This window comes from Cydia splendana, chromosome 20 (assembly GCF_910591565.1).
Source record: "Cydia splendana chromosome 20, ilCydSple1.2, whole genome shotgun sequence".
Lineage (NCBI taxonomy): Eukaryota > Metazoa > Arthropoda > Insecta > Lepidoptera > Tortricidae > Cydia > Cydia splendana.
The window spans coordinates 5,016,225-5,029,933 of NC_085979.1; the positions used below are offsets into that span (position 1 = coordinate 5,016,225).

The 13,709-nt window shown below is 35.5% G+C and overlaps 1 protein-coding gene across 1 annotated transcript in view; it reads right to left on the minus strand.

The window, feature by feature from the left end:
* Positions 1–13,709, minus strand: part of LOC134800845 (oxidative stress-induced growth inhibitor 1-like) — a 67,396-nt gene that overhangs the window by 17,083 nt on the left and 36,604 nt on the right. Inside the window, exons 2-3 of the mRNA XM_063773402.1 lie at positions 5,139–5,586; positions 1,834–1,939 (exon numbers count right to left, since the gene is read on the minus strand). Coding sequence (XP_063629472.1) covers positions 1,834–1,939; positions 5,139–5,211 — 179 coding nt within the window. The 5' untranslated portion in view covers positions 5,212–5,586. The remainder of the gene's footprint in view (positions 1–1,833; positions 1,940–5,138; positions 5,587–13,709) is intronic.

Below are 13,709 nucleotides of genomic sequence, written 5' to 3' on the forward strand. Positions count from 1 at the left end.
TTAGTCCATAGCCCATACGAGTGAATTATGCCATTTATGACATATCAATCAAATTAATATTACCGTATGGTTATCGTGTTAATAATTTGTATTTTATTGTTTTAAATTTCTTTAGAGTTATTATTATTCAGATTGATTTTCATGGCTCGGCAAACATTGTCATTCCTCCAGGGAAAGGGCTGCCGAGATGAGCCAAAAATACAAAGTTATAGAATGGGAGACGAGCGTACTTGGGACAACAAAATGGGAGACGCCCGATGGCGAGGGCTATCGCAAAATCGCAAGAAACATGACATGATCTGGTATCGGAGGCCAGGCCCAGGTGAGTCCTTTGGATCGTTGCGTCACCTTAGCCGTAGTAATGTTAAGATCTAGAAAGGGAAATGGGGACTACCTACGTTTGTATGAAAAGGCGATTTATGGGTGGTGGTCGTCCATATTCGTGGCTTAAAGCGGAAAATAAGTAATCTAATGAACGTTTTTGCAACTAGGCTTACAACAATAAGTAATAATTTTATGTTAAAACAAGTTTTAAATAAATACCTACGTACGTTATAAGAAATTTTCGAATTAAGTTATTCAAATAACGGCTACCTACTTGACAAATAAGAAATCCTTATCACAGTTATAAACCCTGGCAGGGATACATAATAATGTCGGTATTTAACTAAACATAAGACAAACTCTTTATTTCATTTACGCGAGCAGAGCTGCGGGCCCGTCTAGTATATGATAGTTTCAAAAGTCTCCATGATTTTTATCTACCGCAATGATACAATACCTAATGAAATAATGTAACTAAAATATAGTGTGTGGCCAACTATGTGCACTACAGAAGACCTCATAAGAGCTAGCCCCCGGGGATTAGAGGTGGCAAGATATTGGCAAAATACTATTTAGTTATGATCCCTTCACAAGATAAAATATAGATTATAAAAGAGTATACAGCAATTTTGCTGTCTTGGACTGGACCTCAGTTGTTCTCGCTCGGAAATAATAGGGAATATTAGGCAAAGCTCTGCGTAGGTGACAACTAGTACATACTTAACAGCAAAGACATATGTAACTTCGTATAAGACGAATAAAGTCTAAGGAAAAAACGTGCCTCGGAATTCAAGCAAAAGTCATTCTCGAATAGATGGCGCACACACCTTTAGCCTATCCTCGGCTAGATGGCGTGACGACACCGTTTCATATTTAACAATTTTAACACATAGATATCAGTGAATGAACATGGATCAAAATGATATAAAAATAATAAAATCATTTATCCATATATATACATTTTTTGATAACTTTATACGTTTTCATTTTGAGTTTTAGTCGTGTGTCGATAGATGGCAGTAAATTTACAGTGACTACAACATTTACAATGACAGGACCCCTCTATACTATCTATTCTTTTTGCTTAACAGTAAACAAACATCAATGACACATCATGCGTCACTACGTCAATCACATGGCCTACCGTGAAACACGTCAATCGAAAGTTCGGTTTCTGCTTCTCTATCACTCTTGCATATTCGAGCGATAAAGAGGCAGATAACTAAATTTCGATTTTCGCGTTTACCGGTAGGCCCTTGTTAACAAACCGCCTTGATGCGTGACATTTTATTGTCTGTGAAAACTTGTCAAAAAACAGTTTAAGGCACAGTATGTATAAGTTAGTCTATGAATTTACTAGAGTCGGTAGTGCTGCACTCTGGCGGCAGAACATTGCAGTAATATCCCCTATTGGATGCGCAAAAATGTTTGATCTTGTTTAGTCAGTGTATTTCTTTAAATAAGTAAATTTCATTAAAAAAAAACAGTTTTACATATCGGAGAACTTACCTGGCCCTAAGCATGTCGTCAATGGGTAGGTCTGCGGGGACTTCCTTGAGATATGGCACGTTGCCGGCTAGCATGAATGACGTCACCATCCCACTGGGGCCGTTTCCTGTAACAACATTACAATAAGTGCTGGTGGCTATAAAAATAAACCTTGAGAACCCCCATGACTCCACCATTTAAAAAAAAAACATAAATAGAATCGACCACAAAATCCATGCCATACGTATCGAACTTGCTCACAAAATTTCACGAGAATAAGTTAAGAAATGCTACATGCTACCTGCCTGCATTAACGCCCAACAAATGGTGACGCTTCGCACTAGCTCGGTTATATAATCCAGACACTAAGACCAATAAATAATTATCTACTCATCATTCAGTTCCTTACATGGCGACCGCGACAACTCCTCTTTGCTACGTCCTAACTCCAGTACAACAAACATTAAGGTCCTAGAACAGTTCCCTGTGGAAAACTGAAATAACCATCAAGCACTTCACAATTTTATTACATTGAATGTACATACTAAAATTACTAAGACAATTATCTCGAGCACGAGACATGATAATGATAAATAATGGCAAGAAAGCGAAAATGAGATATGCATATGTGCATTATACTATACAAAGTTCATCTTGTGTTATAAATGTGATTAGCAACACGTGTCAAATGTGTCAAACGCTTACGACAGGTCATAAATATTACGAAACCTATCAATTATTTGAACGAATCAATTGAACATTATCGGGACCCCCAATTTAGCAGCAGACGAGACCAATTGACCTCCTGACTCACGAGAAACTTCCACGGACTAATGCATACAAATAGAACTGATAGCCAACAATGTATACTGCCGCAAAAGGTTTTGTAGAACACATCATTGAAGGCAACGAATATTAAATCTTATGACAATGGATTAAAGTTCATTGTAAACTGACAGACGATTGAGAAAAACCAGTTTGTTACATTGCAAATGTAATCGATCTTTTGCGTATTCACGATCAACGACCATGAACTTGTTAGGTCAGGTTATATAAATCTGATACAGATCAGATTGATTACATAACTTGGAGTCTTTATAACATTGTTCTTTAAGGCAAATAAAGTACGGAATAAAAATCAAATGCACATAAAGGAATACGCCTAATGGAATTTATTTTTGCCTAAACGTGATACAAACAAAGTGGTTATGCCTGCTTCTTTTTGACGTGATAACGTCTTATAAATCGATGAACACCGGTAGTATGCACGAAAAAGTGTTACGTTGTGGACAAAACTCCATGGTAACGTTGTGGACAGATCTCCATGGTAACGTTACGTTACGTAATGTAATGGTACTTAATGTTTTCTTATGACGTTATCACGCAAAATTATCGTCCGTAAACCGACTTTACAACCATTTTTTTTTAAATAAGTGATTAAGATTGGTTGTGTCATTAACACTAGGACTGACCCGACTGACTTATACTGAATAGGATAGACTAGAAATGTATAATCTGGAAACCAATTCGTGGGTAGAAAAAGGCGTGATATTCAAAATTTTAATGGAATATCGACGCTTCGCGCCTATACATTTTTGAAGTGAAAACTTCTTTAGTGGCGCTGTGCACTTTTTGTGATGGGGAAAAAATATTGAACTCGTAACAGGTGTCACGTGACCGTAAGACGGACACGTGACCTGATCTAAAAACTGTTACAATGAGTTTTTTTTACATTCTTTTTCATCGCTTACAAAACGTCCTTGCAAAACTCATAGCAATTAACAAAGCAATCTTCATAAAATATAAATAGACACACGTGAAACAGAATCCGCTTTAGCACGTTTTCGTAGTAAACACAAAGTGTTATACATTGTATTTGACAACATTTTATAATTCTAAAACAAACTTTGGCCCTATCTCTTTTTCTCTCCCATTGTTAATTTGTAAAGGGAAAAGAATGGCATGACTGCAAACCCGAATTATGTTCGCAATGTCTAGGATATTTGGCCCGCGTTTCGAGTCGATGCTAAATGGTAATCTGATAAAACATACGTTTTAAGCGCAATAATAGTTTTGAAGGATTAAGAACCTTAGGGGAAACTCTTTAGGGTCGAAATTGCAACAACCAATTATGTTATTTGGAACTTTTGGTAACTGATGTGAGAAAGGACTTAAGCGCAATGATAGTTACTAAAGAAAACCAACTTTATGCGAAAGTTGAAAAGTTCATATTAGGAAATAAGGATAATATTGTTTTAGATGTTTTGCTGTAAAAGGAATCATATGTCATTGGCCTGACGGAAGGGATAAAAATAAAATAGTGCATGCAGAGGATTAGTTTATGGATGTTCGTGTCAATTAGTTAATTTCTAATGAAGTGGTGTCACATCTGACATCAGGATATCACATATGTCAAAGCTTTGGCGAGTCTTGGCTTAATTCACCAAGCTTTTGGTAAGGGCGAAATTTATAGATTCATCAAAAAAAGCAAAACTAGCAGAACTTAAAGTTATTAGTATACAAGGACAAGTAACCAATGCACAATGGTACCTAGTGTGACCTACACTCCTACAGTGATACTTTTTTCTTTTCATTCTCAGATTAATATGTTTACAACAGAAAACAGAAACAGATAACAAGAAACTACGATGTTAACTTACTTTAAAAAAAAAACCTCACGCCGAATGCGATAATCGATAATATTGAAGTTTTGTTGTTCTTTAGCCTAACACATGAATAGGTATTAGCTCAGGTCTCCTTCTTTTAAATTACTGCAATTAACTTAACAATGTCTGTACATAATCATCCATTTATATTATTTCCTCCTGCCCTAGAAAAATCTGCATCAAAAACCGGGCAAGTGCGAGTCGGACTCGCGCACGAAGGGTTCCGTACCATAATGCAAAAAAAAAACAAAAAAAAAAACGAAAAAAATACAAAAAAAAACGGTCACCCATCCAAGTACTGACCACTCCCGACGTTGCTTAACTTTGGTCAAAAATCACGTTTGTTGTATGGGAGCCCCATTTAAATCTTTATTTTATTCTGTTTTTAGTATTTGTTGTTATAGCGGCAACAGAAATACATCATCTGTGAAAATTTCAACTGTCTAGCTATCACGGTTCGTGAGATACAGCCTGGTGACAGACGGACGGACGGACGGACGGACGGACGGACAGCGAAGTCTTAGTAATAGGGTCCCGTTTTACCCTTTGGGTACGGAACCCTAAAAATTGTTAAAAAATAAGTGAATATTATCTAATGGAAATCCGTGGTCTCCGTTTACCTATCTTATTTATCCTTTATAGAATATAAAAACAACTCACCTATAACAACCACTTCTTTGTACACCGCATCATCTGTCAACGTGTGCTGGCAAGGTTTCTGGCTGTCCTTCATTATGTATTGTGCTGTCCTCTGTATATCTTCTTTATTATTTACGATTTAATCTTGTTCTATATCTAAATCTTCTAATTTAAGCGTGTCTTCTTTAATTATGTTAGTATTTAATTTACCTTCTTCAATATTTCTGAGTATAGATTAAATATTTCTCCTTTATTGCGCTTCTAATTCTATATTCTCTAAGTATTTCTGAGAGTGTTCTAATTGTTAGGAGTATGTCTATGTTTCTCTTTAGTCGTCGTTATAGCTAGAATAAATTATATCACATGCAGATTATAGTCCTGCTGACTAGGTTATATACGTTATGTTGCTCGGTGGCACCCACAGCAAATGGGTCGGTTGAGCGGTTGCATCTGACTTCACTGGGTCTACCTGGAACAATACGAGAACATTGTTACTTATATGGTTTGCGACATCTTATATCTATCATCTTACATATATACAAATATATTAAATTGGGGCACGTTTTTTTAAGTCGTTTTTTGCTTGACAGACTACGTGGGTCAGCCAACGTGTCGCGTATGGGTCTAGATCTGCGGTCGGCAATCTGCGGCCCGCGGGCCGCATGCGGGTCGCGAAACTGCATGTCACCTGCGGCCCGAGAGGCGCCTTGGCTATTTTGTATGTAATAGTGACAAACAACAATGTCTCATAAAGTCATAAATATTGACAAAGTACGGCCCGCGTCACCTCCGTTAACTACTATGTGGCCCTTGGCTGCTAAAAGGTTGCCGACCGCTGGTCTAGATTATGCTTTTCAATATCTGGGAGACATAAAACTGGAAAACGGGTGTGCTTAATATAATTATAAAAAAACTATCATACATTTGTTATAACGCTATTTGATATATTATTGTATGTTATAATGTAATTTTTATTATACGTTTCCTTTATTATATTGTGATTTCATCTAAACTGTCATTGATATAATGCCTAATGTAACATAATTTTCAAATAGTATATAGACATGTTTTATAATGACATTTGTTATATTATATTTTTGTATAACGTAATACTTCATACAATTTTATCAAGTATAAATACATATATTGTATAAAAATTTTTGTCATATTTCATTTACGGATAACGTAATGTTTTACATACTTTTTATAACTAGTACGCAGGCCTACTGTTTTTGCTAGCTATTTTATTCTAGGGAGGTCGCAGTTCTAACCTAACCAACCAATTTTTTCACAGTTTTCGTTCTGCGGGGGCCGCAATTCAAACCTAACCTAAACATCTTTTTTGCTAGAGTACTTTATTCTATGGAGGATCAAAGTTCTAACCTAACCTAACCCTCCTTTTGTTAGGTAGTTATTCGTTTGTGCAGAGTCGCTGTTCCAACCTAACCTAACCCATTTATGTCATGCAACTATTATGCCACACAAATAATTATGTGATGTCACTTGTTATAACAAATAATATGCTTTAGAGTATGTAATAATTATGGCAATGTATATTAGACTAAGTGTAAATATACCTTATGACCATTATACCAATAATAACATTATGGTATAATGGTATAACATTACACCATTAATTAGGTATTACGGTAGTATGCCATTTATAACGTTATTCAAAATAACGATATAGCAAACTATAATATATGAAAAGTAAGTAAAGAAAACATATAAAAACTCAAAAATGCGCGTTTTCCCAGAGATATATAAGACCTAGGCTAGATCGATTCGGCCCCGAAAACCCCCATATACCAAATTTCATCGAAATCGTTAGAACCGTTTCCGAGATCCCCGAAATATATATATAAATAAACAAATAAATATACAAGAATTGCTCGTTTAAAGGTATAAGATTATGATGGAACGGAACATAACAACCCATTTTGAATTAAAAAACGTGAGTACCCTTTTAAATATTGTTAATTAATAACTGAGTTTCACGGAAGTTCTGTTATTAGAATTATTTGTTAATATACATTTTCAATTAGACTTTCTATCGAACGAAGCGTACTCGTAGGTATGTTATCAATTATCATATGTTATAGCAACAATAAAATAACTGATAATAAAGAAACGGCCACTTATAATATAATAGGTAACAATCAATATTAAATACCTCCAACGACGAGCGACTCCTAGTCTCATTAACATTTATTAACTCCTATTTGAGCGTTTCTTTTATTTTTTGCCATGTTTATATATTGTGACATTTTTTGCCACTTTTGTGTTATTTCTACTCAGAATCACGAGCTCTTTCGATCCTAATGGGATAAAAAAATGTTCCAGAGTTTTTTTCCTATTGCGTTACTATTTCCCCACATACTTTGTATGGCGGTAACAAAAAGGAAAGTTTTAAAAATGTATGGAAATTTTAGGACACTTTTTTTCTCCTATAAGTATGAAAAGGGCTCGCGATCCTGACTAGAAATAACACAAAAGTGGCAAAAAAGGTCACAATAGGTATATAAAAATGGCAAAAAATAAAAGAAACGCTCATTAATACTCAGCTCAGGAATGTTTCATTACCTCATAAATACGTATACCTACATTAGGAAAAACCACTTAGCATTTATTATCAATTATGAATTGCGGTCAATTGGGCAAGAAAACAATATATTATTCATAATGAAGGAAAAAACAATGAATGAAATATTGAATGACTATACGTTTAGTAATAACTTACATTTTTATGACAGTTTAAATGTTTCGTTGTGAATGTTAATGTGGGACTGATATTGCTGGCACGAGGTATCATAACTTAAAGCAGAGAGTATATAGTTAAGAAGAATTTAAGAATTAAATCTGTTTATTTCAACAAAAAATAAATAATAGCATTACAATTTCTTAAACCTGTATCTGTATATGTATACGGAGTTATATATATATCTGCTTAAAGCTGGCTTAAAGTAAATGACTGATTAAAAGCAAAGAGAATTTGAAATAGAGAATTACTGTCATGGTAAATTATGTAGCTAGTAGCTACAGTACATTTTCTGCCATCTTTCGACAGACGATTAAAACTTTTAGAACGCTATTTGACTTTGATCATTATTCTTTTACTGATATGTGTTAACTTGTTAAATATTAATATTAACGCCATCTACTCCAGAGTAGGCTGAAGGTTATGGCGCCATCGCTCAAAAAGATTGCACCATACCTTCGGCCTATAATCGAGTAGATGGCGTTAATATTAATATTTGATAAGTTAACGGATATCAGTGAAAAAATAAGGATCAAAGTCAAATGGCGTTCTAACAGTTTTATATTCTGTCGAAAGATGGCAGTAAATTTACAGTGGCTACATAATTTACTTTGACAATCCGTCTCTATGCACTCTATTCTCTTTTTTAAAAGTAACATTAATAATGATATGTTAAAACGAATATGTGCCTGTCTGTACTAGTGTAAATTTCATTCGACAGCGTGACGTGACGTACGCGTTTACGTTAAGCGTCGTTTTGTATGGTATATTGAGTTTCCAAAACGTCCCGCTTGGCGCGCTGTTCAAAATCCCATACAAAAATAGACAACGTAAAACACGAACGCTCGGCACGATATCGACTGAAATATGCACTAGTCTTTTTTTTTATACGGTAGACTAAAATGACATTTCATACTGTGAAATGTTATTTTATGTACATACTAGGAAATGTCATTTTAGTCTACCAAAAAAAAAAATAGACTTTAGGGGTACTTACTGTATGTGTCGTGATTAGCATTAAGTGCCGCGTGTACCTACGCTATAGAGCGGCGGTCGGCAACCTTTTAGCAGCCAAGGGCCAATAGTAGTTAACGGAGGTGACGCGGGCCGTACTTTGTTAATATTTATGACTTTATGAGACATTGTCGTTTGTCACTATTACATACAAAATAGCCAAGGCGCCTCTCGGGCCGCAAGTGACAGTTTCGCGAGCCGCATGCGGCCCGCGGGCCGCAGGTTGCCGACCGCTGCTATAGAGTAATATAAGTAAAGTTAGAGTGGTAATTCCATAGATCAGTTTTCTTACCAAAACGGAGTTATTTCGTAGTCGACATCTAACGTCAAGTGGTGGAACTATCAGTACCGCTACTTGACACCAGTACGGTTACTATCAGTTTGTCACTGACATAAACGCCGTCGAGAACGTAATTTACTTTCTATACATCCCGTTTGTACTAATATGCGAGTGCGAGCGAGATGTATAGAAAGTAAATTACGTTCTCGACGGCGTTTATGTCAGTGACAAACTGATGGTAACCGTACAGATGTCACAAGTGTCGCTACCGACGAAAAATGTACTGCTAAAACAATTTTAGAAACAGAAGGAGTTGAAAATAGAGTTTTGAGTAATCCAGTTATAATATTAGCTGAAAATTGTTGATCATTAGAGTTTTTGTTCGCAACGACATCTATTGTCGACTAGCAGTACTGGCCACGTAGCCAACACGCCAATCGCTTACGCTCCGTAGCGATCGAAACGCAACTGTCACTGTCGCACTAATATGGAAGAGTGATAGAGAGACACAAAGCGTTTCGTTTTCGAAGCGATAGCGATTGCCAGCTTGGCTAGGTCGGCTGATACTACTACTTGACGCTAGATGTCGACTACGAAATAACGCGCGTTTTGGTAAGAAAACTGATGTAAGGAGTTACTACTCGTTCTTTACTTATATTACTCTATGCCTACAAAAAACGCGAAGTAACCTTAGCTTTCATGAAGTTCATTCACACAGTCACGCCCATTCCTCGTCAAACAGTACTAATTAGCTAAATCTTACTTATCTAATATTTAGCAAATATTAAGTAGTGAAACAGTTGATAGGTAATAAGACTAAATAAAACTTCTTATCGACAGGCGTTCTTATTATTAACGCGATAATTACTATATTTTGTCTGCCTCTTTGTATCTTATTACAAGACTACGATTTTAGCAGTCTATAAAACTCTGTGTGTTTAGGTATATAAATAAAATTAAACAAACAATTTGTACATTTTCGGGTAGTTATAACATTTATTGGTTAACCAATCAAATACAAAATTTGCGGACATAGATGGTAAGGCACGTATTTTTTACATGTTTATGCAAGTAGCTGACGGTCTTTCCATCGCTATACAACCGGCCGACGGTTATTTTTATTTATAATAGCATCTAAACTATCATCTGGCAAGGTATCAAACGGGAGGCGATGACAAAGTTTATTTTATTTTATAACATGTTTCGGTGGCTGCCATTCCTCAACCCACCAACGAAGCGGCAGCTGACGTCCATGAGGGTACATCATACATAGCCGTTAACCACTATACGAGTTATCACCCGTTCCAGGCTCGCGGTCTAATCTGTTTATATTGCTATGAAGTGTATTTTATGTACAAAATAATATTAATTATACCATAATTTAATAAAAAAAAGGTTTTACTTCATTAATGGCTGCAAATAAGTTTATTACACGATCGAAGTCGTAGGTAGAAGCTAGTGTAAATATAAATGTTTCAATTATCAATTGAACTGTCTGGACTGTATAACTCATAGTATAATGACTAGAGATAATATTAATGAATGGAAACATGATTAAATATAATTGACTATTAATATTATATGAGGTAAAATTACTCTGCAATGTAGGTCTACCTATACGGAACCCTAAAAATAAATAATCCCTTGATATGACCTCACAGAATGACTTGTGAAAGTAAATATAGGCCATACAGCATGACTTGCACTCTTGTAAAACATGGTGCAATATCACAGAATAAGTAATAGTACTACCGTACAGAAAGGATACTTCATATTCCTACAAAACCGAAGTTTGACAGCGATTCAGGGTCGAATCATGTTGCCCCTTTCTAATATATGGCACTATCCCTTTCGACTATTTAGGGTTGTCAAAATTCAAGGTATTATCTTGTCTGTGGTCGTGCACGCAAAAGGGCGTCAAGTGGTGCCATCATAATTGCTCGGAGCAATGCTGAGCCGAACGGAGCCGAGTTTGCCCGAAGTCAGAAGTGTCTCCCCACTGTTATGGGTTGCTGTAGGTATTGAATTTTGAAAAGATAACGGGTTCCAAGATTTATACTTTCAAAGTTGCATTTATGCTTTTTTATTTACATTATGCAATCGTCAGCTCAAGAAAATAGGGAAAACTAGATTTTACCGTTAGAGTTTAACATTTTAAAAGAAAAGTTTTACAGTCTAAAACTAGGCTTTCTGATCTTTTTTGTATCCTTTAAATGTCCTAATTTGACCCTAACGGCTCGATTCGGAAAATGAATTAGATTTCTACTAGACTTCAACAAGTTACGATACGGATAATTTAAAGATATTTGTAAGATAGATATGTCAAATTTGACGTTTCCGCGATTCTGGAGGTCCTCTTGAACGATTTCGACAAGTTATGACTTAGATATCCAAGTCACATCTAGTCGATATCTAATGTAGATCTAGTTGATCTCTAAATCGTCTCAAGATCTTGTGACTATCTCGAAATCCGAATAGGCCTGTAAGTCCTTTTTAAGGGACAAATTCTAATCGATATTTTAATTACCTATTATGGAAAAACGTTTCAAATTAACAGGAATAAGGATCATTTCACTATACTCTGACAGTTATTTTTTTATGACGTAGCTGTCACGTAACGTAAAATGTTTGTGGACATTTTTTGAAAGATTAACATGTTTTTTTAAACGTCTCGTTTTTTTTCTTATTAAGCTCAGTCAAAATAGGCTTGAAGAAACTGTCACAGGAGACCATCATTCAACGCGAGAGGTATAGAGCTAGAATAGCTTGAACCCAAGTTATGAGAGATAGCGATTTTTTTCTCAGTGTAATTTGCATGTTAGAATGTGACGGATATTATGGTAATATATCTCTTCCAACACTTCAAAAGTATCATTACACAGAAATAGGTAAATAAACAGTAGATGACTCAACATAAGATTGTGACATGACGACGATAGTCACTATCAAAATGTAAATATGTAGTGATGAGTTGATAACGTCATTTGATGTAACGTGGCACTTGTCCAAACCTGTCATTCTGACGTGACATTAATGTGAAACAAATTAATTTTTAAACAGAAAAAGCTTATGCTAATGAAACTATAGTATATTATTATTATAACTAGTATAGTTTATTCTTTGCTTAAAATACTAACATTCTTTTTAACTTCAAATATCCGAGGAAATTTTACGTACTACCTATTAGTACTTAGTACCAATGTCGGATTCGTATACCCTTGTTTAGATAGAACTCTAAAAATTACAGAACTCGAGCCTTTTTAAAGCAAAATTAATAAAAAAATACTACAAAAAACACGACACCCCACTATTAAGTCGTTTTAAGTTCAGAGTCAAGAGATTTCTCGATACAAAATAAACAGGTGTCTGAGACAATTTCTGATAAACCGTCATTCTATAGAACTTGCTAACGATGTAAACAAACCGCCATATTGAAACTGTCACTGAGTGATGATTTCAGTATGGCGGTTTGTTTACATAGTTAGCTAGTTCCATAGAATGACACTTTAGAGATCCTGGTGTTGAATTTGTGCTTATTTTAGAAGTAATAAGGGAATAATATTATTTTTTAAATAATCACCATGGGGAATCATATGTCAACGTGTCGCCGCTTACCCTAAATCCCAAAATTGATAAACTTATCTCCGTTGGCTATAGATAACGCTTATATTTAATAATAAAAGATAAGATAATTTTCGAGGGCATGTCGGAATAAATAGATAAAATTATCATTCAATGGTAAACACCTCTAATGCGAATCTCTAGAGTCTAGTAGGTATAAATAAATAGTATTTTGCTTCCGCGGAAATTTACGCGAAAAAAATATAGATTGGTGTATTTGGTGTCAACAGACAAATAATGTATTTTTTCTACTCGTCGACTGTAATTCTTGAATTAAGATTTCTTATACCAAACTGCAATTGGGTATTTTTAATGTATGGGCTCCCCTCAACTATAATATTCATTTCGATACAGTTTAGTCAACTATAATGAAATTGACCAATCACAGCTCGCCGCGATCAAGAAGACGAAACGAAACCATAGCTCAAATTAATTATTTATTTTAGGTTGTATAGTAGAAACAATTGCTTCATAAGTCAGAAACGCGCATGTGACACCCTTAATATAGAGACATCCATAGACTACGAAAACCACTTAGCGTTGCTTGTTAGTCTCCATAGGCTACGGTGGCCGAAATCGAGAAAACGACTGTCTAAAAATTTAATTTAGCGCGGAGCAAGTACCAGGGCCTCATGAGTTACGAGAAGGTGTCGTTGACCAGCCCGCCGGGCTGCGGCGGCTGGGGCGCGTACCAGTATGAAGGTATCGCGGCTGCTCGCGTATCTTAAGCTTTTGGTTTGGTTTGTTTGTATGATTCTACTAGTTTAAAGTATAATTTTTGTTGACGCGTAGAAAAAGTATTGTATACAATAGTGATATAATCAAGCTTTTCAATCTCGTACCTTACTTAGACAACTCAGCAAGCTTCGTTGTCTAAACACGGTACTCGACTGAAAAGCTCTCTATTATATCACGATTG